This window comes from Cervus canadensis, chromosome 22 (assembly GCF_019320065.1).
Source record: "Cervus canadensis isolate Bull #8, Minnesota chromosome 22, ASM1932006v1, whole genome shotgun sequence".
NCBI lineage: Eukaryota > Metazoa > Chordata > Mammalia > Artiodactyla > Cervidae > Cervus > Cervus canadensis.
In genome coordinates, this window is record NC_057407.1 from 6097260 (window position 1) to 6123104 (window position 25845).

The following is a 25845-nucleotide window of genomic DNA, read 5'->3' on the forward strand; positions in this document are numbered from 1 at the left end:
GGTTTTTGAATAGTGGCAAAGTGGGTGTATCCTGGAGAGAGGAAACAGTGTATACAGAGGGTGGGGAGGCGGGGAGGAGGAGCATGTGTTTGTTGTTTAGGAAACACAAGGAGTTCACTCACACCAGAGCCCAGGAAAGTTGGCTCTGAGCCAGTGAAGCAGGCTCTTGGATGCAGCGGTCCTGAATATGTTTTGTTTTTTTTTAAAAAAAAACGAAAACAAAAAAACAGTCACCAAGGAGCTAGTGATATTTTTAATCCAAAGCATGACATGCTCAAATCTGAGAGGTTTTAGAGTCAGACAGGTCCCAACTCTACTCCTGGCTCAGCCGCTTATTAACTGTGTGACCTGGACATGATGTTATTCCACTTCTTTGAGTCTTGGTTTCCTCTTCTGTAAAATAGGCATAAGAATGCCTACTTCATGGGGTTATTGTGGAATCAGATGTTTTCAGAGCCACTCAGTAAGGAGGAGTCCCTGTCAGCATCACACTGGGGACAGTGAAGGGGGTGAGGAGCCAGTCGAGAGGTTGTGAATGAGGAACCTGAGCAGGGTCAGGAGCCCAGGGCAGTGAGAAAGACGATGAAGCCTGAGCTCTTACCCCACCACCCCCTGGGCTTGGGCACCTGATTGAGTACAAAGAGGGAACAGAGTCAAGAGCAACCCCAAAGGTCCAGCTCCTGACTCGATGGACATGAGTTTAGGCCAACTTCAGGAGCTGGTGATGGACAGGGAAGCCTGGTGTGCTGCAGTCCACAGGGTCGCAAATAGTCAGACACAACTGAGCGACTGAACAGACTGAACTGAATGGTCCAACCCTGGGGGGATGCTTTAGATGCCATAATTGATGCAGAGGTCACAGAAGGACGGGGACGTTTGGGAGAGTCTGAGAGCCTGGACGACCTTCAGAGGTGACGTTTGGTAGTCATGGGGAGTTTGGTTCTAGAGTGTAGGAGAAAGGGCAAGGTGGAAATGTCAGTTTGGGAACCACGCACGTTAGGATGCGAGTTGATGTCAGGTAGGTGGCTTTGCCAGGGAGAGGGTCAAGGGCAGGACTGTGGGAGAAGCCCAGAGTTGGCTCAGAACAGAGAAGCGGTGCAGACCCCTGGGAAGAATTGTTCAGAGACGCCACCGGAGAGTGGGAAGAAGGGACGGGGTCATCAGGTGTGGGCAAGAGTGTAAAGACAGAAGGACCCTGGAGTGGCTGGTGGGAGTCATTCCCAGAAGATCCTACGGCCTAACCCAGCAGGAAGTGGCATTTGAGAAAGCAGGAGCTGGAGGTGATTTTGAGCCATAGACTGGGTGACAAGAGCAAGACAGGAGTCTAGAACCCAGAACCAGTGGAATGTTGGCTACAAGAGGAAGAAAGCCCCAAAGAAGGACTGCAATGGAATCCCCATGAACTCTAGGGCAGTGGTTCTGCATGTTTAAAAATTCCCAGCCCCAGTACCAGAGGTTGACTCATTTCTGCAGGCCTGGGCCTGGAAATCTATGTTTCAGCCAGTCCCCAGGTGATGCCTGGGGAACCACATTTTGAGCATCCCTGCTTTGGGGTCCTGAGCTTCACTCAGAGAAGCATTTATCAAGAGAGGAAGGAGAGGAAACGTTAGCCTGGGAGGCTGCTCCTGCTCTCGGCTCCTCCTCTGACTTCCAGGCCTTCTGATTCACTGCCTTTAGGTCTGAGGCCAAGACAGCATCCAGACAGAGATCACTGGCTATCCACCAAAGAGTCACTGAGAGAGGTGAACTGGGATGGAGCATGAAAGACAGTGAGTGCACAGTCCCCAACCAGGGATAGTTCCTCTTGAGCCCAGAAGACTCGCTTCAGTAGTGAGACATAGAATCTGAAAAACACCACCCAACACATACAAATACCACCTCCTGCCAGTGCCCACATCAGTCTGACTCCCCTCCTTCTCTGAATCTGGGAATCCTGCTTTCTGCCTTTTCCCCTTTTCTATATAGTTCTATTTCTTGGCCTCTGTATGCTCAGGCCACATAGAATGGCTTTTCCTCGAGCCTTAGCTTCCTACTTCTCTGAGTTGGACCCCAAAGAACTTAGTGATTCAAAAGTAGTCTCCCAACTTAAACTCATTCTTTGGCACTTCTGTGGGTGAATTTTCCTTCCCCATTCCCTGGAGGAAAGAATTTTATAAACTCAGACACACTGAGATGCAGCCACTTAAATACAGTCCCAGAAGGAACCAGAGGGAAAGGATAAAGCAGAACACACAAAAAAATGGATCATTAATGGTGGGACTTCTGGCATTGGTGACAGATGGCACTGATGGGCCAAAGTGAGTCTTCTCTAGTCCTGCAGTTGGCCCCAAACGACCTTCTGCTTAGTCTCATTTTCTTGGCTCAAGCCTGCTCACAGGGACACCCCATTGCCTGACAAGCTGGCTTTGAGCGACAGCACCAAATACCTGGGGTCAGCTACCCATGCCTGATCACAGAACTCATGAAAAATGCCCTGTGCCCTCCCTACTCCACCCACACCCAGCCCCTCAGACGTCCCAAGCCTGTGCTCCATCGGTCAGCACTGCTATGCTGGACAGCTCTAGGGGGCACTTATAACCCTTTGCCCTATGTCAGCACCACAGAACATGGACAGCTCCTTGACACGCGGTCCCCATACCCACCCCGGATCCCAGATCAGTACTGTGGCCTTGGGGACAGCTCCCAGTGGAGACAGTTCCCCAGTGCGTTTCTTTGTCCTCCCCAGGGGGGCTGTCAGTCAGCACCACCCACAAGGACAGCACTCACGCCCTGCAGGTCAGCCTGCAAGGGGAAGAGAAGGGGCCCTGTGGTTATCAGATTCCCTGACCTTAGCTACCCAATCCCTCCCTAGCACCCACCTCCATCCATCCATCAGCACGTCACCCCTGGAGACGGTTCCCTGAGCCCCAAGGAGCCAGTGACCTGTTGTTTATGGTCAGAGCACTGACATGGCAGAACCCCGTGTATCATTACAGAGATCAGAAAAAAGGGCAGGAGCCTGCTCTGGTGGAAAGAAGGATGTAACTGGGCCCGTAAGAGTTTCTGCGTGCGTGTGTTTGAGAGCTAATGGCCACCCGCCCCCAAACCAAAGACCTCATGCCGTCCCTGTAGTCCTCCTGTTTTCTCCTCTGTAAAATAAGAGTGTGGCAGCCCCTGTGTCATTGGGTTGTCATGAAGGATTAAATGAGATAACAAATGTGGGGTGCATAGAATGGTACTATACACGCATGATCCAAGTGTCCCCCTTATTGTTTATTTGTTTGTTCTTGTCCTTTTAGCCCTCTGCTTGTAACCTGTGAGGACAAAGCTGGGGGTAGGAGAGAAGGAGGCAGATAAAGACTGAAGGGGATGCTGTCACTCTAGCTAGTTAAGATCTGGAGGCTGGGGACAGCCAGGGAAGTCAGTACATCTGTAGGGAGAGTTGGGCAGGGTGAGAGATGAGACTGGGGAAGTGGCCAAGACATTTGACTGAAAGCAGAGGACACGGTGGGCTTCGCAGGTGGCCCTAGTGGTAAAGAACTCTCCTGCCAGTGCAGGATATGTAAGAGACTTGGGTTCGACCCGTGGGTCAGAAGATCCTCTGGAGGAGGGCACAGCAACCCACTCCAGTATTCTTGCCTGGAGAATCCTATGGACAGAGGAGCCTGACAGGCTACAGTCCATGGGGTCGTAAAGAGTTGGACATGACTGAGCGACTTAGTATGCACACACACACGCAGAGGACGCTGAACAGAGCAGCTGATCCATCTTAGGCAGAGCCCTCAAACTGCGTGTTCCCTCTCTTGGAGGTAAGATGAAGTCTCTCCCGACACTCTTCTGCCTCAGCTAAGCTTTCTTGCCTCTATCTACTGGTGATTTTACTGTTTGTGCTTCATCAGAAAACCCTCCTAAGTTTTTTTTTAAAAACTTTACTGTTTTTCTTTCATCAGAAAACCCTCCAAGTTTTTCTTTTTTTTTTTTTTAAAGGGAAGGTGTATAACAGGGAGCACATAAAGTGTGCACATCTTGGCAGGCAGGCACTTCCATGCAGAGGCCAGAGGGGAAGGGCCAGTGGGTGTCAAAGGCAGCAGGTGAGTTCTCGTCAGCTTGTGATTCCTAGGTTCTAGGACCTCTCTCCTTCCTCCAGCCTCCAGACAAGCAGGACTCGGCTTGCCGCCAGGATGATGTTCCTGCTGGGCGAGGCAGGGCAGCAAGGAGACTCAGGAAGTGTGTGTGCCCTGAGCGGCAAGTGTCAGGTGATGGGAGAATCCTTGAGGATGCTGCTAAAGTGGCTCTCCAAGACTGAGTATCTGTCCAATCCCCCCTCACTTCATAGGGAAGGGAACTGCCTTCTTCCACAGGGAAGAAGACAGTGGTCTGAGGCTATTCTGTGAATTGGTGGAAGGCAGTGGGACACAGAGGCTTTGGACACAAGCAGGCACCCATCTGTAAGGCACTAGCCGTCTGTAACCCTCTGGGCCCAGCTTTCTCTCTTGTAAGGTGGGAACAGTGATACCACACAGCCCATGCAAGCACGTGCTAAGCAGTCCATGTTAATAGCGGAGGCGAAGCCGAGACTGGAACTCCGCAGATGCAGTTCCCAGGCAAGTGTCATTTGGATTGAAAGTGAAAGTCGCTCAGTCGTGTCTGACTCTTTGTGACCCCCATGGACTATACAGTCCATGGAATTCTCCAAGCCAGAATACTGGAGTGAGTAGCCTTTCCCTTCTCCAGGGGATCTTCCCAACCCAAGGATCCAACCCAGGTCTCCTGCATTGCAGGTGGATTCTTTACCAGCTGAGCCACCAGGGAAGCCCAGGAATACTGGAGTGGGTAGTCTATCCCTTCTCCAGCGGGTCTTCCCGACCCAGGAATCAAACCAGGGTCTCCTGCATTGCAGGCGGATTCTTTACCAACTGAGCTAGCAGGGAAGCCATTTGGATTACATTGCCCCAAAACCTGAAGCAAGAGCAGTGCAGGAGTCACCCAACTTGGTCAGCAGACCCTGACCCTGGGGTTTTGGGGGGCTCTGTAGCAGAGTAAACAGACCCTCAACAGCTAGAAAGGAGGTCTGTGCACTTCCCTTGCTCTCTCTAGAATCCCAGTGCCTGAGGCAGGGCCTGAGACGCAGCTTTTTACTGAATAGGTAGATGGATGGATGAGTGACTGGATGAATGGGTATGTGAGGCACTTGGAGGACCAGAAATGTGGGGGCTTCCCTACCGTCTATCACTGGAAACTCCTGTGGAGAACAAGGGGCCATGGGGAGAGTTGACCCCGGTGGTCAGGGGATCCACTCTCCCTCAACTCAGGCAGGAGGCTGGGAAGCTGTGTGAGAAACCCCAAGTCCCTAACAACCCACCCCCGTCCCTGCTTCTGCCATCTGTGCCTTTGAGGCTGATGCGTGGCTGCTTCTGTGGGTTTTTTTTTTTTTTTTTAGATTTTCCTTTTCTGGTTAACAGGATAGGAGTTTTCTAAAAATAGCACTAAACTTGCTTCTGAGGTATTCATTTTCAATTCCCTTCCTCTTTCCCCGTTCTCTCTCCCTGACTGTGAGAATTCAAAGCCGAGGCTGTCACTGTGAGCTTTGATGCGCGCATGCACACACACATAAAGGACATCCCCTCTTTCAGAGAGGGGCGGCTGAGGCAGTAACTACACCCCCTCCCCTGGCTGTCCCGTGAGGCTGTCCCTCTGTCCCCAGCTGCCAGCTGAGTTCCCCGTCTCACCCCTGTCAGCACCCAGCAGGAGGGCCCCCTTGGCTGGAGAGGGGTGTGGGGAGGGGCTACAGAAAGGCCGGGATTTGCATCCAGGAGAGGAAAGAAAATGTCCTGCCTGGGGGAATCAGTCAAGACCAGAGCAGAGGGGAGACTAGCCCCGCGAGCTGTGCCTACAAGCGGGGACCCTCCCCAGCCTTCCAAGTGGTGCTGGGGGCCTTGAGGGGATGGACGCCATCGGCCTGAGACCTGTGTCAAGGACAGCAGCGTGGGGACAGTCTGGGTGAGCGAATAGAGGAGGAGAGTGAGTTAAATTAGCATTGTCAGAACAGTCACTGTTTAACGAGTCTCCCTCTCCCTGGGCCAAGTTCCATCTCAGCTGAGTCCTCACCCGGCCCTAAGAGGGAGGCTGTGGGGCTGGCTCTGTTCTGGGGAGTTGAGACGGATGCGCAGGGAGGGGTGAGGAGCCTTGCCCCCCACCTCACCCCAAATCTCAGAACCCCCACCTGTCAGCGTCAGGCCTCGTCATCGGGGATCTCCAGATGGGGTCTGTGTCCCTACATCTCTCACTTATTGGTGCCGAGGAAGACTTAAACTAAAGAGTGACTTTATAAATACATATTAAGGTGGCATTTAAATTCAGCACATCTGAAAACAAAAGGATTCGGCATCCGAAAGTTATTTTTAGCGCCTAATTCATCTGCAGTGTCCCAGCTACCATCCTTTAGGGTTTGAAAGCTGTTGGTTTAGGTTTGGGGGTGTTTAAAAAAAAAAACACTTCCTTTGAAAGATGGATTTCTTTTTTGTTAAATTAACTCCGGAAAAAAAACCAACAACAACAACAAAGCATTGCTCCTTCCTCTCTGTCAGGCTTTCCTGGCAAAGACTTTTTATTAAGGTGCCCCTAACCTACTGTTGAGTCACTGAAGTATAACAGTACAGAGTCATTTAAATGCTAATAAGATGAAACTGAAATGCACAAACCCAATATTGTCAGAACGTTCTCCTGGAGTCCAAAGGGGCTGTTGTATCAGAGCCAGAAGGGACCCCAGCCTCTTCACTGCTCCAGGCTCTTCACTTTCCACGTGGGAACCTGAGGCCCCGGCAGGAAAGAGGCTTGGTCAAGGTCACCCAGCGGGAGCTCGGGAAGCAGGGAGGAGCTTGTCAATAGGCTGTGGCCCCAGTTGGCTGTGTGACCCCTAGGGTGTCGCTTAACCTCTCTGGTCCCAGGACTGGCTCTCTGCCCTGCCCAGGCCCATGGCTTAGCTCAGGTTGCTAGATAACAAAATACCATAGACCGGGCAGCTTAGACAGCAGAAATTTCTTTTCTCATAGTGCTAGAGGCTGGGAAGTCCAAGATCAAGTTACCAGCAGATTCAGTTCCTGGTGAGAACCCACTTCCTGACTTACAGATGGCCGTCTCCTCACTGTCCTCACACTGTCAAGAAAGATTGTCTCTCTCCTGTCTCTTTTGATAAGAAGACTAGTCCCATTCATGAGGGCTCCACCCTCATGACCTAATTACCTCCCAAATGCCCCACCTCCAGTGCCATCACACTGGGGATTGGGACCTTCACCACATGAACTTGGGGCAGGGGGACACATTCAGTCCATAGCAGGCTATGTGCCCATTCGTTAGGACAGGGGTGACTGTCAGTGCGCAGCTGAGAGCTGGCTGCAAATGAACCTCATTGCAACCTTGAGGGAGGGGCACTTGCTAATACCGGAGGGGTAGGTGGGAGGGAGGTGGGAGGAGGCACAGAAGCCAGCTTACTGCAGAGTGTCTGCTCCAGGGGCCAGGGGCTGCAGAGAGACCCATACACCGGATCTCAGTGGGTTCTTAGAGCAGCCAGTAAGACAGGTGGGCCGACCTCACTAGGCAGATGAGCCCCAGAGAGGTTAGGTGACTTCTCCAAAGTCACGCAGCCCATTTTCCTGTAGGGGAAGAATATTCCCTACTCATATTGAGAGAAAAATCTTCCCTGATACCCTGAGCTCGATCACATCTTCCTGCTCTAGAAATCCACAGCATCTGGGACTGACTCCCTGTTCTGGCAAACTCATCATGTTATAACAGGCCTTTTGATTGTCTCTCTTGCCCCTTGTCAGCTCCTGGAGGGCAGGACCCATGTCTGGATTAGCCACTGCCTGGCACAAAGTAGGTGCCCACAGCACAATTAATGAATGGATGATTGGATGGATGGATGGATGGATGGATGGGAGGGTGAATGCATAAATGGTTGAAGATCATTGTTCATCTTCACACAACAGCCATTAAAATCACCAGTCGCCCATTAACTGATGCCTACTGTTGTCATCACAGATGTAATTACTGCTAACGGTTCTCATAGCTCGTGGTGTCAGAGATGTAATTATCGGTGCCTGTAAGCCACGCCGCAGGTAGCAAGAGGACAGATAGAAAACAGCACCTCGGGGTTAGAGAGTCCCTTGTGGTTTGCAAAGCACTTTCGTTCACATATGGCACTTCATTTAAGCATCGCAGAGCCCAGTGAGGGAGATACTACCAGGGAAGGCAGCAACGCCTCCTGATTAAGGATATGTCTCTGGATCCAGACTGCCTGGGTTCAAATCCCAGCTCTGCCACTCACTCACTCTGTGACCTTGGACAAGTGACTTCACCTCTCTGGGTTTCAGTTTCCGTGCGTGTTCTAGGGAATAACGAGATTTTCTCAAAAAGTGCTTGTGTGGATTGGTGATAGTCACAAGAATTAGTGCTTACCATGTGCTTGTCTTGATTCTAAATATTCTGCATGAAATAATGCATTTAAGCCTCATAATACCTACGAGGTAGATACTATTACTCTCCCTGCTTTTATTTAAGATAATGAAACTGAAGTTGATTTGCCTCCCATTCTGCTGAGAGGTGGCAGAACTTGAACCCAGGGGCTGTGTCTCCCAGAGCCTCCACGGCATCTCTGCACACAGCCCTGCTTGGTCCTTGCTTCACCTGCTCCTCCCAGAGATGTACCATTGGGGTCCGAACTCATGGGTTCTGGGGGTGGTGTGTGCTTGGGTGGCTGATGACCCTGAGTGTTCCTGCAGGACTGTGGGTGGGAGCCCCGAGCACACACTTTTTGGTGCCTCGTGCCTCTGCCTAAGGCATCAGCTCCATTGTAAGTTCTACGCCACGCGATACGAGTTGGCCCCGGTGTGAAAGCCAGGCTTCCTACTGCATCCTTGAGCTAAGGGCCCTCCTCTGAGGTATGACAGGCTTCTCCTGTGGCTCCAGCACCCCCTGCCCTAGGCTGGGAAGCCCTGCACCCCGAGTGGACACGCACTGGATTTGAACATGGTTCATAATTAGTTTCCAGTAAACTGAGCGGTCACAGGGGGCCAGGGCAGACTGACTTCTTTTATAGATGAAGAAACCGGGCCTCACGAAAGTGAAGGGGCTCGCCCAGGACCCCACAGCCAGGACTTGAGAGAGCTCGGATTTGAACCCGTATTGCTGTGATTTAGAATCCTGTGTTGTTCCCCCTCCATTGGCCCTGGTCTTCAGCGAGAAAGGAGGGAGCGCCCCCTAGTGAGAGGGGAAAGAGCAGCGGGCTGGGCGTCGGGAGATCCAGGCCATCCGTGGGCTCCGTCCACCTTTGCTCTGTGACAACTTCTTTTCCCTTGCTGAGCTTCAGGCTCCTCCCTGGGAAAATGAGAGGAACCCTGAAATTACTCTCCAGCTCTAAAATCCTGTGCAACAGGAAAGGATTGTGAAGGAAAGAGAAGGAGCAGGGGAGGGGACACCCGGGTGGGGCTGGGGCCAGGGTGGGGGCTCAGTCCCATCTTCCTGCCCACACCCCTTCCCCCTCATTGTCCTGGACCTCGGATGGCCAGGTGTCCATGCCTGCTGGGCGGGGCTAGTCCCTGTGCCAGGCCCGGCCAAGCTCAGCAGAGGCCCTTTGTCACCCAACGCTTGCCGGGGCCTTGGCCACCGGTGTTGGGTGTCTGGGTGGATTGGGTTCTCTCCTGGCAGCCTCACAGATGCCACACTCCTGCAAGGGTGGCCGGGCGGGCAGGGAGAAGCCGCCGGTGCGCCCCGAGGGAACGCAGCTGCCGCTGTCCATGGTGCTGGACCGCGGGGCCCCCAGGTGAGGGTTCCGTGGAGCCCAGAGCGTGCTGACAGCCACGGTGACATCACGTTGAACGTACATGAGCTGGACCCTCTGGCCAGGACACAAGGGCCTTGATCAGAGTGCTTGCGGGCTGCGGGTGGAGGCGGGGGGCTTTCTTCCACCCCCATGCCTAGGGGGAGAACAGTGCCTATCAGCAGACGCAGGAGACCTGGACACGGGAAGCATCTGTGCTGGAGGGGAGGAGCCTGGGAGCTGTGAACTTTGGGGGAGGGGGATGTGCCCCGATTGTGTGGGCATGGCATGTGTGTAAACAGGGTTGTGCGCACGGGTGTGTCTGAGGGGAGGAGGTGGGCTGTGAAGATGACGCCTGTAAATGTGACTGCGTGTGACAGTGTTCATGGTCGGGAGGGGTGTCCACCGGGGCGTGTGCGAAGGGGAGCCCTGTGTTGGGGGGTGTGTGTGGCTTTGGTTAGGCCAGGCCCTAAAGTAGGCGATTGGGTGTTGCACCCTGAGCTGTGTGTCGGAGGCTGTGTGTCCACCAGGGTTCATGTTGTGAGGCCAGTGTGTGCCCAGTGGGCTGTTGGGGGCTAGAGAGTGTTATGAGGATACGTCAGGCTGTACCTGGGGGAGGGATGGTGTGGAGCGCCCGGTGGGCATCAGTACGGTTGGGTTTACGGCGTGTGCTGGTGCACGACGCGGCTTTATATGAACATCAGCGTCTGGGTGTGTGTATGTGTAATGGGTGTTATTTGGGGTAGGGTGTGTGCGTCTGTGTGTGGCCCCTGAGTCCCTTTCTGAGCACCTGTCCCCTGAGGCCTCTGGCACCTGACCTTCGTCACCACTCTGCTTGTCCCTGCAGGCGCCCCCACCCCTGACCATGTAGATGCCGGCTCCCGGAAGCAGCATGGGCCCCGCTGAATGGAGACTCCTGGGTCTGCAGCCCTGAGTCCCTCTGGCCCCTGGACCTTGCCCCGTGCCTGGGGACGCCCCTCAGAGCCCACCGCCACCGTCGCCAGCCCACCTCCGCCACCCCCTGGAGCCGGCCGCCTGGAGCCACAGCAGTCCAGTGAGGCTGTGCTGGAGACAGCCACGCGGAGCCATCGGCCGGCAGCCTCCTGTCCGGCGCTGACCCTCGGGCCCGCCCCGAGCGGGGACTGCGGCAGACATGGGTGACATGACCAACAGCGACTTTTACTCCAAAAACCAAAGAAACGAGTCTAGCCATGGGGGCGAGTTCGGGTGCACGATGGAGGAGCTGCGCTCCCTCATGGAACTTCGGGGCACTGAGGCCGTGGTCAAGATCAAGGAGACCTACGGGGACACTGACGCCATCTGCCGGCGCCTCAAAACCTCCCCTGTCGAAGGTAGGTGCGGGAGGCTCCCACCTGGGGTCTGGGTTCAGGGGTCAGTGAGACCCTGGGCTCCCAGCTCCAGGCCCCAGGAATCTCCACATCCGGGCTTCAGCATGGAATCAATGAGCCGATTCCAGCTCCCCAGCTCCCCACCACTGGGCTTGGTCATGTCTGACTCACACGTCCAGACTCTGATTGGGGATCCCTCAGTCTGGGGCAGCCATGAAGCTACTAGGATGACAGACAGGCAGGAAGTTGGGCCATCATGGGAAAGGTGACGGACGCCCATGTGTGTCATACCTTGAAGATGGCGTGGGGCTTTCTTGTGTACGTGTGTTAAGTCACTTTAGTCATGTGCAACTCTCTGCGACTCTATGGACGGTAGCCCTCCAGGCTTCTGTCTGTGGGATTTCTCAGGCATGAATACTGGAGCAGATTGCCTTTTCCTTCTCCAGGGGATCTTCCCAACCCAGGGACCAAACCTGCATCTTTTATGTCTCCTGCATTGGCAAATGGGTTCTTTACTAGTAGCGCTACTAATGAGCAGGCCTGTGATCTCCAGAGAGGGGAGGTTTCAGCCTCCTGGGGGCTCCCCTGGAGGGGACCAAGGCCAGGTTGTCTGCTGCAGGGCAGAGAGGAAAGACAGAAGCCTCGCCTGGGCACCAGAGCTCAGAGTTTGGGTCCCCTCCCCACAGTCATCTTCCCTTCACCACGAGAGAGAAGCGTTCCCTACATACACCCCTCAGGTTCAGGTGTGAGGCACTCTGCCCTGGCACTGCAGCTTTGCACAAAGAGGCTGCCTCAGTTTCTTCCTCTGGAAAATGGGGCTAATGCTTATCTCACAGTGCCTAGTGGAAGCCCAAGCGTGCATACAGTAGGTGCTCAATGTGTGGCAGGCATTATTATTCTAAAGAGAGTGGATGACAGTCCTCCTCCAGGGATAGGCCACAATCTGGGAGGCAGGCAGTGTCTGAAATCTCACCCCTACTGACCAGCGACAAATTTGAGGCCGGAGATCCCTCCCACACCATCTCCCGGCTCCAGCCCCCATGCCCCGGGCCCTGCTGGGCGCTAACCCTGAGCACACTCGCTGCAGAGGCTGCATGGGCCTTGCCACTCAGCCGGGGCCAGGCGGTCCCTCACCGTACTGGCACCCGAGTGCCCAGTGGTGCTGGGGGTCAGTGTCCCTCTTGGTCTGGGGCCCGCCTCTCTCAGGTCAGGAGGAGAAACTAAGATGAGTCCTACTTCCCAGGCTGGCTCCTGTCTCTGATGTTTTGCCCATGTTGCTGAGTCTAGGCAGAAGTTTAGAAACATCTTCTTTGATGTTGTTTGGTCTGGTTTTTGGCGGGGAGAGTGGAAATAGGGGAAGCATCCTTCCTTCGCTGTGTGACTGTAGCTCAGGGCTTGAGAGTGGGCTCGGCCTGGGGGCCTCCTGGCCCCAGCCTGCTGTGAACACCTACCCGTGGTAGAATAGTCTGTGCTGTCCTCCACCATCAGGTTGGCACAACTAGCCTGCTAGGAGACAGGGTTGTCCAAATGGTCTTTGCATTTTGAGTGGGACCAGGCGATTCTCTTGAGTCAGGAATTCTTAAGTGTCTCTGGACCCCCAGACTCTGTAGAAAACTTGATGGAAGCTATGTCCCCTCCCCTACCCAGAAAAACAGCCAACTGCATGCAACAGTGTGGTCTACATGGCCAGCAGGTTCACAGAGCTCTTCAAAGCTGGGCCCTGGATCCCGGGTTGAGACACCCACCCTCCCCTCCCACCTGACAGGCTCTGGGACACTGAGTGGCTCACAGCCACACTCCAGGGCTGGGGGCAGCAGGTGCGTGCCTGACAGGAGCCCCGTCCTGCTCCTCTCTGAACACCCAGCTCCCAGCTGGCATAGAGGAGGGTGGATAACTGTCCCGTAAAACCCTGAAATGTGGCCGCTGAGTCCCCGCTCCCCAGAGAGCAGCTCTCAAGCAGCTGAGCAGCCACAAGAGCAAATCCCAGACCTAGTGCAGCCAAGGGCCCCAGAGATCAGAGAAGTGAGCTGGGGGGACTTCCTGGAGGAGGTGGTATTTGAACTTGGCCATGGAGGAAAGAAAAGGGAAAGCATGTGATATGGCACAGAGCAGCATTTCTTAGATGGAATTCCTCAGGCTGCTGGTGTGCTGCAAGAAGTGAGGCATTATGTGAAAAGAAAAATAAAGGAGACTTTGCTTTCTCATCTGTGAAACGGAAGTGATCATGACTATAGCTCTGCCACCTGTCATTTGTACGCCTTTGAGACTTTTATCTGACCTCACCGGAGGTTGTTTTCCTAATATTTCATGAGCATCAAGAGAGATGTCTGATGGTTGAAAGCTCCCTGAGGAGAGGGAAAGTCCATAACGGGATTAACCAGAGCGCCTGCTGCGTTGCTGCCCTGAGGGATCTCCCAGGTTGCAGATGGAGCTGGGAGAGGTTTGAGGAAGGACCGACAAGTGTAATGCTACCCTTGGACCTGGACTTGGATGACTGGGATTCAAATCCCAGCTGGGCGGTTGACAGCTGTGTGTTTCTAGGCAAGTTACTCAGCCTCCCTGTGCCTTAGTGTTCTCATCTGAAAAAAATGGGAAAATCCTAGTGACCACCTCAGGAGGAAATGGCAACCCACTCCAGTATTCTTGCCTGGAGAATCCCAAGGATGGCGGAGCCTGGTGGGCTACAGTCCATGGGGTCACAAAGAGTCGGACACGACTGAGCGACTTAACTCACTAACTAACCTCATAGGGCTGTGATGAGGACAAAGTGAAATAGCTTAACACAGCATCTACCAGGCGTGAGGACAGCGCTGTGTGTTAGAGTTCAGCCCCAGAGACTGAACACCTCCATTTCCCCATCAGTTACACAGATTCTGAACACCGGGTGAGGTCGGGCACACGAGTGAGGCCCAGCATGTGCGTCCTCCTCAGTCAGCGTCAGCTCTTGTTGTTTCCAGTAGGATTGTCACCGCTTTGGAAGAAGTAGCGATGATTTCCAGAAAGGCTGGAATCTGACTCTTCTGGCCGGGACACTGGCCCATGTCCCAGCTGGTGCTACACACGTTTTCCTAGGCTCTTCTTCAGCCTTATCACCCACCTTGCTGCATGCAGGTGGTGTCACCCATTTCACAGATGGGAAGCAAGAGGGCTCAAAGTCGCCACCACGGCTCACATCAGAGCAGACTTTAAACACAACTGTGTGAGGCACCACGCCCAGCCATGCCCTCAGCCCCAAGCCACACGCGTGTGACCTGGGAACAGTCCTACAAAGGTGCCCTCTGTCTGCCAGGGGGAGCCACCAGGGCACTTTCCACCTTCTCTCTCCCCTTCAGCCTTTGTCTGCCCTGTTCGGCCCTCTTCAGACTCAGGGCGATGCTTGGCCTCCCGCCCCAGCCCGTGGCTCCAAAGCCCTGTGATCTGGGGCTGTCCCGGCTCCAGACAGAGGCCCAGGTGGGCCATTCCCAACACCCTCTGCCCTCATCTGCTGATGTCAGCAGGGAGTGGCCTCTGAGACACACTCTGGGAAAGTGCCCCAGGCCTCCCATAAGTCCAGCAATTTTAGGCAAAAAGATTGCTGAGGGTGATCAAGGTGGTTTGAAGCCATAGAGGTCAGCTCCCACCCAGGGCACCCCCAGCCGCCCACCCTGACCACGAGCTCGGCGCCCACGGCCTGGCAATACTGGATATGTCACTGGGCCACTGAGCACCACTGCTCTCCTCTCCCACCGTAGGTTCTTGTCCATCTGGCGGTGCCCTCCCTTGATGCCCTCCACTGTCCCCCTCCTTCCACACCCATCCAGCCTGGGGCAGTAGAGCCCCTGATGCCCAGGTCTGACTCCTGACTGGCTTACTCTTTGAGACACACTGGGAGAGCTCAGTGAATCCTCTCTGAGCCTCAGTTGTCTTCTCTGTGAAATGGGCATAATAACACTACCTTCCTTATAGAAATGTGTGAGAATTAAATCAGATCACCTGCCTGAAGGGTTTAGCCCTGTGTGTGGCAGCCCTGAGACACAAAAAGATGATCGCTGTCATTGTTATTTTCACACCCAAATAGTCTCTTTTTTTTTAAAAAAAAAAAAAAAAAAAAGAAAAGAAAGGGAAAAAAACCAACATGCTCTGGCCCCATCCTGGTGCAAGAATTAGGCAATTAAATGAGATGGTGCCCAACAGAGAGTCAGCATGCTATCAGAGGAGGCTTCCCAGAGGAGGTGGCTTCGCATGATCCAGAAAGATGGGTAGTGGGTGTTGGGGAGGCCTGTGAGCCCTGGGGCGCAGGAGCTGTTTTTCATTCTTCATTGTGTCCCCAGCACCTGCTGCAGCACTTGGAGGGTCAAAAATATTGGCAGAACGAAGGGAGAGAGAAAGAAGCAATGGAGACGTTCTGCGTCCCTCTCTGTGGGGTATGGAAGGCTGCAGACTGGGGGCAGGACGTCACCGAGGGAACACGCGGCTTCAGTCCCCAGAGCCCCGAGGGGCAGCCCTGAGCCACTCAGCTCGCCCGGCACGCGTCCTTCACTCCGGACCCCGCACCACCGGCTGTCAGCTGGGGTGGGCAGAGAGGCCCCTCAGGGTGCTCCCCGCGTTGCATATTTCATGGTGGGGCAGAAAGGGGACAGAGGAGACCGGGCAGCGGCAGGGGGCGGTGGGAACCGGATCCTGCGGGGTGCTGTGAAACGGAACCTCCAGTTAATTTTGTATGAATCCTGCAGCCCAAGTGGGGGAGAGAGGGCAGATGGTGAGGGATGGGGCCCCACGTGGCCTGAACGCGGTGATGGACAAGACCCGCAGGGGCCTGCGTCGCCCACAGGGCCGCCTCCCACTGGGCACGGGGCAGAGCATGAAGGCAGCGAGGGGCGGGGGGTCTCCTGTTTGCCACCATGACGCTCTGTCTCCCCAGAGACAGAGGGGCAGAGGAGGGGCCCGGCATGACACCCTGGGAGGTGTTCTGGCCTCACTGTTGTCGCTCAGCAGGCTCGTGACTTCAGGCAAAATATTTAGACTCTCCAGACCTCAGTTTTCTCACTTGTAAAATGGGGGACTGTGCTACTTCCCTCTCCCACCATTTGGAGACAGTGAGTTGAAACTGCTTTGAAGGTTTTCTACCAAAGAAATCATCATCTTTCAGTATTTACTGAGTGTTTCTATCTATTAGGATTCTATTTGGGGCTTTCCCAGTGGCTCAGCTGTGAAAGAATCCGCCTACAATGCAGGAGACGCAGGAGACCAGGGTTCAATCCCTAGGTTGGGAAGATCCCCTGGAAGAGGGAACGGCAACCTACTCCAGTATTCTTGCCTGGAGAATCCCATGGACAGAGGATTCTATTTGATATAAATGTGTTTCAAATTGGCTTATGCAAAAAAAAAGGAATTTTTTTCTGATTTGTCCAACTGAGAAGTCCAGGGATTGTCCTGGCCTCAGGCATGGGTGGATCCAGGGCCTCTGATGCTGAGAAGGGCTTTGTTCATCCCTCTCCTGTTGTCTTCTGCCTCCACTGTCCTCTGTGTTGGCTTCCTTCTCTGGCAGGCCCTCACCCCATGAGGGCTCCAGCAGTCAAAGTCACCTCTTTCTCAGGGCCCCCCCACCCCTCCATGAAGTATCAGAACAGACTACCCCGGGGGCCACCTGGAGCTGCTCTTGAACCAATCCCTGTGGCTGGAGGTGGGAATAGTCTGATTGGTCAGATCCAGTCACATGCTTACCCCAGAAAGGTGCAGTCCTACTGTGCGCAGGGGAGGTATAGAGGAGCAGCAGGCATGCTCCATGCCTTGGAGGATGGGGAGAAAGGATAGACTCAAGGAGGCAGCTGAGGAGTGAAGGCAGGATTTAAGAGCACCAATTAGGGAGTGATCATAGCCAAACCCCACACTGTTAATAATTACACCAGGGAAGCAGGCGGAAGCTGGGTGCATCCAGGTTGGGGGGCGGGGAGTCTCTGGCTAGTGTCCCAGAAGTGAAGGGGCTAACTCAGTGTCATGGTCAAGTCCCAGCTCCATTTTCATCCAGCTATGGAGCACTGGGCCATTGTCTAACATCTCTGTGCCTCCGTTTCTTCATCTATGACAGGAGATAATAACAGGGCCTCTTTCACGGGGTTCCTGGGAAGATCAGAACGTTGTTGTTGTTCAGTTGCTAAGTTGTGTCCGACTCTTTGCGACCTCATAGACTGCAGCATGCCAGGCTTCCCTGTCCTTCACCAGCTCCCAGAGTTTGCTCAAACTCATGTCCATTGAGTCAGTGATGCCATCCAACCATCTCATCCTCTGCCACCCCCTTCTCCTTTTGCCTTCAGTCTTTCCCAGCATCAGGGTAAAGTGTGTCAAATGCCAAGTGCCTGGCACATGGCAGCTGCGATCTCAGTGTCAGCCTGGGACTCTGGGTGACTTTAAGGGACAGGTTGTGTTTACATGGGTGGAGAAGAGAGAGGCAGCTTTTCTGGGCAGGTAAGGGGCTTAAGCAACATGTGTGAGTCTGTGGGTTTCCAAAAATGAGCCCTGTATTTGACTTGCAGTGCTTCTATCCCCTCCCCTCACTCCCAGCACCATCAGGAAAAACAAATCCCGTAGAAGCACAGTTTTCCATGGAAGTCCGATGAATCACGTGTAGACGCCGTCCAGAATGCCACGCGCACATCCTTCTGAATCATCAGTGAGATAAACCCACTTGTTGATTGATACGTGGTGCTCCGTGTCTTCCCAGGCTGGGGCAGCAGAGTCAGTGATGGACAGACCGTTGTACAGGCTCAGGGGAGGCCGGGAGAGTGCAGAACAGTTAGAGGAGGGGCCTGACCTGTCACTCGTGGGGCCTCCTGGCCAGGGTGGTGAATGGGGAAGTGGGGGTGGGAGGGGGCGGGTTTCCAGGAACTGCATGTTCCTTGACCTTGACCAGTACTGTTTGACCTGGTCAGTGCTTTGAAATCAGGCCAAGAGAAGGGGCGTAGGCCCCGTCTCAGGTGGGCCTCTCACCAGGCAGGCCCACCATCCAAAAAGCCTGCGTCCCCAGGCCAGCCAGTGGCTGTAATTTACTGGGTGCAGACTTATCAGGGCCAGTCCTTCTTATCTGGGCCTCCCAGCATCCCTGTGTGCAGGAAGCCACAGCGTACAGAGGAAGGCGGTCCTCATTTGTGCTCTGAAGCCACCTTTGGTTTACAGAATCAATGTGTCCTAAACACTGAGTGCCTACTCTGTGCTCAGAAAAGAGAAGGAAGGGGAAGAGCTTCACCCGGGGGGCGCTTGAGCCACGGCCACAGTTTTCCCGTCTGTAAATGGCATGATAAGCACACCCACCTTCCAGAACCAATGAATACAGGTATTATTCAAGATTGTCCAGTTCTTACCCCTCATCTGTTGTACTGAGCAGATATGGAAGCTAACACACAGTCATGCATTGAAAAGATGTGTGTTGTGCACCTACTATGTGCAGGCTTGGGCCACGTGGCTCCTCTGGGTTCTGTCTGCTGCTCGGGCAGTCTCTGTATTATGTGCTTGAACGTGAGACAGGTGGGCGGGGCCGGGATGGGGCAGCCTTCCATGCCCTGTTGGTCCAAGGTCTGGGGTGGAGGAGCCCCTTCCTGACGTCCTTCTGCTCCAAAGCTGCCCAAAGATTCCCTGGAAAGGGGGATGCAGAGCTGGGTTGTTAATCCCCCTGCCTTGAAGACGCTTCCAGTCTAGCTGTGATAGGACTGCCAGCTAAGAGTTCAGTTCCAGCTGGGATTCCAGGTACGGCTGTGGTCCCAGGTATAGCTGTGATTCCAGGTACAGTTGTAGTCCCAGAGACTGTTTGACTCACAGACGGCCAGCCCGTCTGCTGAGGCTTCGTGACATTATATTCGTTAATCCTCTCAAACCCATGTGAAACAGGAACTATTTGTATCCCCAGCTTTCCAATGAGAAAATTGGGGTGCAGGGCCCCACCACTAGCAAGGGACCCAGCCAGGACGGGTGCCCAGACAGGCTGGCACGTGAATGTACCCAGGTAGCCCCCTTCATCTTCCGGCTGCTGTTGAGAAGAAAAGCTCTACGGCAAGAGGGAAGGCACTTGGACAAAGGTGGGGCCATCCCCGCCCGACTGGAGACGAGTGAGGAGATGCGTCCTTTGCGCCGGGTCTCCTCCCAGGCAGGGCTGGGGGGAGTTGGGCACGCAGTGACCGGACGGGGAGCTTATTCGCAGTGAGAGGAGCCGCTTGAGCAAAGGCCCAGGACGTGCCCAGGGAGAAGTGAGGGACTCATCGCGGCTGGGACCCAGCATGTATCCCAAGGGGAGAGGGCTCCAGTCCACGGGCCGTGGATTGACTGGGTTTTAGCCGGTGCGTTCATGCAGTGCATGCAGACTGTCGGCCTGCTGATTGTGGTTATGTTTGTCTATGCTGTGCTGTCCACATAAATGTGAAATGAACCATGAGCTCCCTGAGACAGGCCCGAGAGCAGCTCCTCTCTGGGGGTCTGGGAAGCCAAAAAGCTTGCTAAAGGCAGGGGGACTGAGGTCTGGGTGAGGTGGTTCTCATACTCGTTTCCCTGGGGTTCCATGGAGCTGCCCAGGGGACAGGTAGATGCTGAGTAGGTAGGGCTCTGGCCTTCCTGCCCCACTGCGTACCAGAGCAGCTTCTTTTTTTTAAATCTGTTTTGCATTGTTAAGCATCTAGTAAATTTTCTTTCTTTTTTTTAAAAAAGGACTTTTTAAAAAGAAAAGAAAAAAATTTGGAAACCTCTAATATTATAGAAAGATGCTAAACTGTAGTATCTTAAAGCCTGGGTTGGAGCTCTGGTTCTATAAATTCTCAGTGCCTTGGTTTTTACATCTGTTAAGTGGAAGTGGGTAATCTCCAGCCCCCAGAATCCATGCTGGTCTCTGGATTGAGTGAGAAAACGCACAGAGAGAGCCTGGCCCACAGTGGGACCTTGGGAGGTTCGTCTTGCACCCTGCCCACTGACCACAGTCTGGGCTCCTGTGTGTAGCCCACCCATGTGTGTTAGAAGACTCACGGGGCTGGAAAGCCTGGAGTGGGGACCAACCTCACTCTGGCCCCTGTCGGCTGAGAGAACTGCAAGCCTCAATGCCAATGAAGAGAGCAGGTCTAGGGGTCTCAGGTTCTTCCAGGTCCTTGGCACCACCGCCCACCCCCAGCCATGCAGACGTCACACTGGCCAAATGGTGACTAACTCAGAGCCAGTCACCAGATTCTTCTTCCTTTGAAAGACTGTAACTTCACATCCTTAGCGTGTGACTGAGGCCCCACCACAGCCCTGGCCGGGGCAGTGCCCTTGGCCCCTTGCACCAAGCCCTCACCCAGAGTCTCCACCAGGCAGCTTCAGAGTCCTGCTCACACTGGCTTCCAAAGGTCCGTGGGCGTTCCCAGGCAGTCTGTCTCTGGATTCAGAAGCCCAGAGCCCTGGACACCAGTCTCTGATTACTTTGCCTTCCTGAGCCTGTTTCCTCATCTGTCAAGTGGGCTGAGGGATGAGAGATGCTGCTTAGCAACCATAGGCTGGACTGTCTTAGCAATGTCAGTGGTCCACCCGGCCTGGGTCCCACAAAACTCAAGAGGTCTAAGGCCACCTGTCCCTCTAGGCCTGCCTGTCACAGGAGAGGCCTCAATGGGGCAGGTGAGTTACTTACACAGCCTCCCTTTCACCCCCACAATGATTATCTTACTCCTCCTGGCACAGCGCAGGCCCTGCTGTGGTTTCAGATCCGTAGTTATTTATAGTCAGTGGAAATTAGGGCCTCCACAGATGGTTCTCTCATACCCACCTGCCAGCATCAGCCTCCACCCCAAAGGGAGGCCCCTTACAAATTTCTGTGGTCCCAGAAAATGTTCCCAGGGACCGTTTCTGAGCAGAGAAGACTCTGCTCCTTCTCTAGGATAGCTTCGGACAAGATGCCAGAGAATCGAGAAGCAGAAGTGAACTCTTCCAGTGGGGGGATCTTGGAGGGCTGCATGGAGGAGGTGGTATTTGAGCAAGATGTTGAGGGATAGGCAGGGTTTGCAGTGGAGAAGGGCACTCCATGTGGAAGGAAAAGTGTGGACAGAGGCAGAGAAGAAGGCTATATAAAAGGAAGAGCCAACTATTCTGTCTTGGGTGGGGCTTAGAGGAGGGAACCACAGCAGCAGTGATAATAATTAGAGTTAACTGAGCAATATAGATGCTCCAGACATTCTTCTAAGAGCTTTGCACACATCGTCACTTCATTTGGTCTTCCCAACAACCCTACAGAGTAGGCACTAGTAGTAGTCCCGTTTTCATAAGACACTGAAGCACAGAGACATCAGATCACTTGCCCATGGCCACACAGCTAATGAGTGGAGGCATCCAAACCAGGCGTGAGAGTCAAACCCAGGCAGGCAATTACAGAGTCCATGCCAGGACTCCAAAGATTCAGCCACAAACTCTGTGCTTCAATGAAGAGGCAGGAGGGAGTCTGTGACGGTCCTCAAGCAGAGGAGCAGTGCAGCTGGGACAGCTGGCAGCCGTGGGTTTGGGTTGGATGGGGAGATACCCCATGAAATAAAGCCAGTGGGGAGGGAGGGAAAGGCATCTGAAAGAGAGGTGACGGCTGGACCCGCCCAGGAGTGGTGATGGAGAGGCGGGCCCAGCCTGGACTAGACAGTCAAGGGCTAGAGAGGATCGTGCAGACTCAGTTTTCAAGACAGAGCTGGCCATTTGTGGTGGAGACGGGCCAGCGAGGAGAGGAACAAGGCTGTGGTGAAATGAGAGGTCTCCGCTGGGCCCTGAGGGATGGGACGGCAGGCCTGGAGGTGGAGCATTTAGATGACAACGATGCCTACAGAGAAGTTTGGGACTCTGCTAACAAGTCCCAAAGCTGCATGGGGAGAGGGGGGCAGAGATCTGGGCCTGTGTTGTTCCCTGCTGTATTCCAGTGCCTGGAACAGTGCTGGGCGCAGAGTACACTCCGTGAACATACAGGAATGAACTCACCTGGGGTGCTCATCAAGTGCAGGTCCAGCTGGTAAGGGAGCAGGCAACCAGCAAAGCAGGAGAAGTCAGAGAGGTAGGAGGAGAGGGTCACCTGCGGGCAGGGTGTGATCAAGGTGTCTGACACTGGATAGGCAGTCAGACATGAGAGCTGCCAGGAAGGGTCCGTAGAGGACAGTGACAGAGTGACAGCTCCAGGGACAGGCTGCTTCCTGGGCTCCTGGGGAACCTCTGCTGGACAAAACAGCAGAATGGTGTGTTCCCTGGGGCTGCCCCCACACACACCAGCTCAGTCGGGTCAGGGTGGTTGGGACAAGAGCCGGAGGGACTCACAGACTCATGAGGACCACAGGTCTGGAGTGGCTCTCAGGGACCATCTCATCCCACGATCCCAGCATGCACTGAAGCCCAGGAGGGAAGGGGCCTGCCCAGGTGTGCGGTGGGTGAGGTCCTCACCCAGGACCAGGGGCCCTGAGTCATCCCTGCACATGGTGAAGGGGGCAGACGTTCCTCTTCCCTGCCCCCTGCCTCATGCAGGCTCCCCACCTCCCCACAGAACCTCAGCTCTCATCCATCCCCACCCTGCTGCAGGGATGTGTACATTTCCAGGGTCTGCCATAACCAAGGACCACAAACTGAGTGGCTTAAACAACAGAAACGTATTGTCCCACCTTTCTGGAGGCTGAAGTCTGAGATCAAGGTGTTGGCAGGGTCGGTTCCTTCTGAGGGCATGAGGGGAGGATCTGTCCCAGGTCTCTCTCCTTCACCTTGTCGGTGAAGAAGACATGACAATTGGAAATATCTATGCACCCAATGTAGGAGTACCTCAATCCATAAGGCAAACAGTAGCAGACTTAAAAGAGAATATCGACAGTAACACAATAATGGTGGGGGACTTGAACACCCTACTTCCACCAGCGGACAAATCATCCAGGTAGAAAATTAATAAGGAAGTGCAAGCTTTAAATGACACAGTAGACCAGTTGGACCTAGATGATATTTACCTTGCAGGTGCCATCCCCTCTGTATCTTCACACCATCTTCCTTCTGTGTGTGTCTGTCTCTGACTGCAGATTTTCTCCACGTAAGGACACGGGTCATCCTGGCATAGGGCCCCCCTCAAGACCTCATCCTAACTTAGCAACTGCTCACCTCTCTGGTGACTCTATAGAGTCACATCCTGAGTTTCCAGGCCTTGTGACTTCAGCATATGGACTAGGGCGGGGGCATAATCCACCCAGAACTTTCTCACTTGAGACAATCCTTTCTGCGCTTGAAGCCCCAGGTTCTCTCCTGTAAAGTGGGGATACACAGGGGGGCAGATGAGGACTGTGGTGAGAGCTGAGCTGTCTTCCGTGTGGATGGATGCGCCTCCGAGCGCCCATCACAGTGGGCGTTAGGAAGCGGTGATGCGGCCTGTGCGTTAAGCGGCGGGCGTCCCGGGTCTGATCCCAGCTGGGCCACTTACTTACTCGCTGCGTTGTGCCAAGCAAATGACTTCACCTCTCAGAACCTGTTTACTCATCTGTGAAACAGTACTTGTTCGTGATCCGTGGTAAGGAATAAATGAGCTGGTGTAGGAACACGCAGCTCAGTACAGGAAGCCTGCAGGGAACGGAAGCTGCAGTTGCTCTTATTACTATTATCACTATCATCATCATTATTTACATATTATAGGTTTAAGATGCTGAGGCCCAGAGAGGGAAAGATCTTGCCCCAAGCTCACACAGCCTTCTGGCCCAAAACCAAGTGAGAACGCTGTTCTCCTGACCCAAAGTCCCAGTATTTTTTTTTCTTTTTTTTCTTCTTAACCATTTCCCTGTGTGATGTTAAGTAATTCCTAAATGCCTAACATTAGGAGAGCAATTAAGCCGCCTTCAGCTTCTCCACATGCCTGATGGAACATCGTGGGAAACTGTTGTTGCAGAGAACATGAAGCAACGTGCATGAGGCTCGTGATACAGTGCAGTGTGAAAAAGCGGGGGTCAGCACAGTACATGGCAGCTACTCCGTAGAAACAGACGGGAGGCAAGTGCCAGTGTTGGGGTCATGGGTAAGATTCGGGGTGATGGTTTTGTCCTTCTGCATTGGTGGGGACGTTGTCCTAAGGCGGCTCAGCTAAGGCGCGTTGGTGATGAGCATCCGGACTGGTGGGGCAGATCTGAGGGAAGACTGGGCATGGTCCCCCCAAGTCAGATCAGAGGCTGGAAAACCGAGCTCGGTTTTCCAGAAGGAAATTGGGATGCGCGGGGCTGGATGGCAGGACTGACAGAATAGATGCCCCTTGGGGGCACGCAGGATGGGAAAAATCCACTCCCACTGTTTTGGGTCCTTGTGTTGCTCCAGATTTCAGGCAGCGCTGTGCTGGTGAATGTTTAACAGACAGCTCTCTGGGTTGGGAGTCCTCGTTTGTGGTGTATGCAGATTTCCGTGGTGTAGGTGTTCCTACCACATCACTAACACGATGGCATGAAATGTGAAGTTGGGAGATGATGTACAAGACACACCCTTATATGGCAGGTAAACTCGGTGGATTCCAGAGAACAGAGCGTAGTGACAGGCAGTAAAACAGTTAGGAAGAGACAAGCATGGGCCACTTGTTCTCTTTTTAAGTATAATTTATATAAATCGTAAGTCTGTATCATTTAATTCTATTGACGGCTGCATCTAACAACCAGCTCACAAAAATGCCTGAATACTTAGCAACAGGGTCTCACAAGAAGATGTGAGCTGATTCCACTGCGTTGCTGACTCCAGGTCCAAGGAGAGAGCACGTGAGTGGCCTGGCTTGGGGGGGTGTCTTGATGGACAGCCACCAAGACTCCTCTCAGTGAGGGTGAAATAACTTCCCAGAAGGAAAGAAGAATGCCACCAGGTGGCCAAGACCCAACACCTGCTTTTGTTTCGCTTTTGATAAATTTGTGTTGTTTGTTTGTTTTTCATCTTATGATATCTCCCCATTCCTACTTGTTAAATGTCATCATTGCTTAAAGTCCCAGAGTCGTTAAAGAGAAAGTGAAAGTGCTAGTCAGTCGCGTCTGACTCTTGCAACCCCATGGACTGTAGCCCGCCAGGCTCCTCCGTCCATGTGATTTCCCAGGCAAGAATACCGGAGTGGGTTCCCATTCCCTTCTTCCCAACCCAGGGATCAAACCTGCATCTCCTACATCGCAGTCAGATTCTTTACCATCTGAGCCACCAGGGAAAGCCTTTAGAGAGAATCCAGGGCTTACTTATGAGAGCAGTGAATGAAAGGAGCCAGCCAGGAGAGATACGGGGACTTAAAACAGTTACACCATGTACACCCTGCCCAGGCTGGCCCCTACCTTCTCCAGGGAGGGAGGGAAATAAACTCAACTCCCTGTCACTCTGCCGCGCCCGCCCTAGAGATTCTCCCAAGAGGACAGAAATCCCAGTGGGAGAATATCTCAGGGCAGAGTCTTCTCAAGCAGCCCTGCAGGTAGAAGAGGCTGAATGGGGACCCTCAGGAATCTGGAGTGGCTGCCCATGAATTGCTTGCCGTGATTGGCTAAGGGTGAGTTCTGGTTGGTCTCCCGCTCTCTGGAGTTTTCTGATCCCCTATGTCCATTTCTGGCTTCCCAGGTGGCTCAGTGGTAAAGAATCCGCCTGCGAATGCAGAGACACAGGAGACGTGGGTTCGATCCCTGGTGTGGAAAGATCCCCTGTGGGAAGAAATGGCAACCCACTCCAGTATTCTTACTCGGGAAATGCTATGGACAGAGGAGCCTGGCGGGCTACAGTCCA

At 53.8% G+C, this 25845-nt stretch overlaps 1 protein-coding gene across 18 annotated transcripts in view; it reads left to right on the forward strand.

Annotated features, from left to right (window-relative positions):
• Positions 1-25845, forward strand: part of ATP2B2 (ATPase plasma membrane Ca2+ transporting 2) — a 365670-nt gene that overhangs the window by 237284 nt on the left and 102541 nt on the right. For all 18 annotated transcript variants that reach the window (XM_043442927.1, XM_043442910.1, XM_043442919.1 and 15 more), the window contains one exon: positions 10644-11148. In XM_043442927.1, the coding sequence (XP_043298862.1) occupies positions 10950-11148 (199 nt within the window). In that variant the 5' untranslated portion in view covers positions 10644-10949. The remainder of the gene's footprint in view (positions 1-10643; positions 11149-25845) is intronic.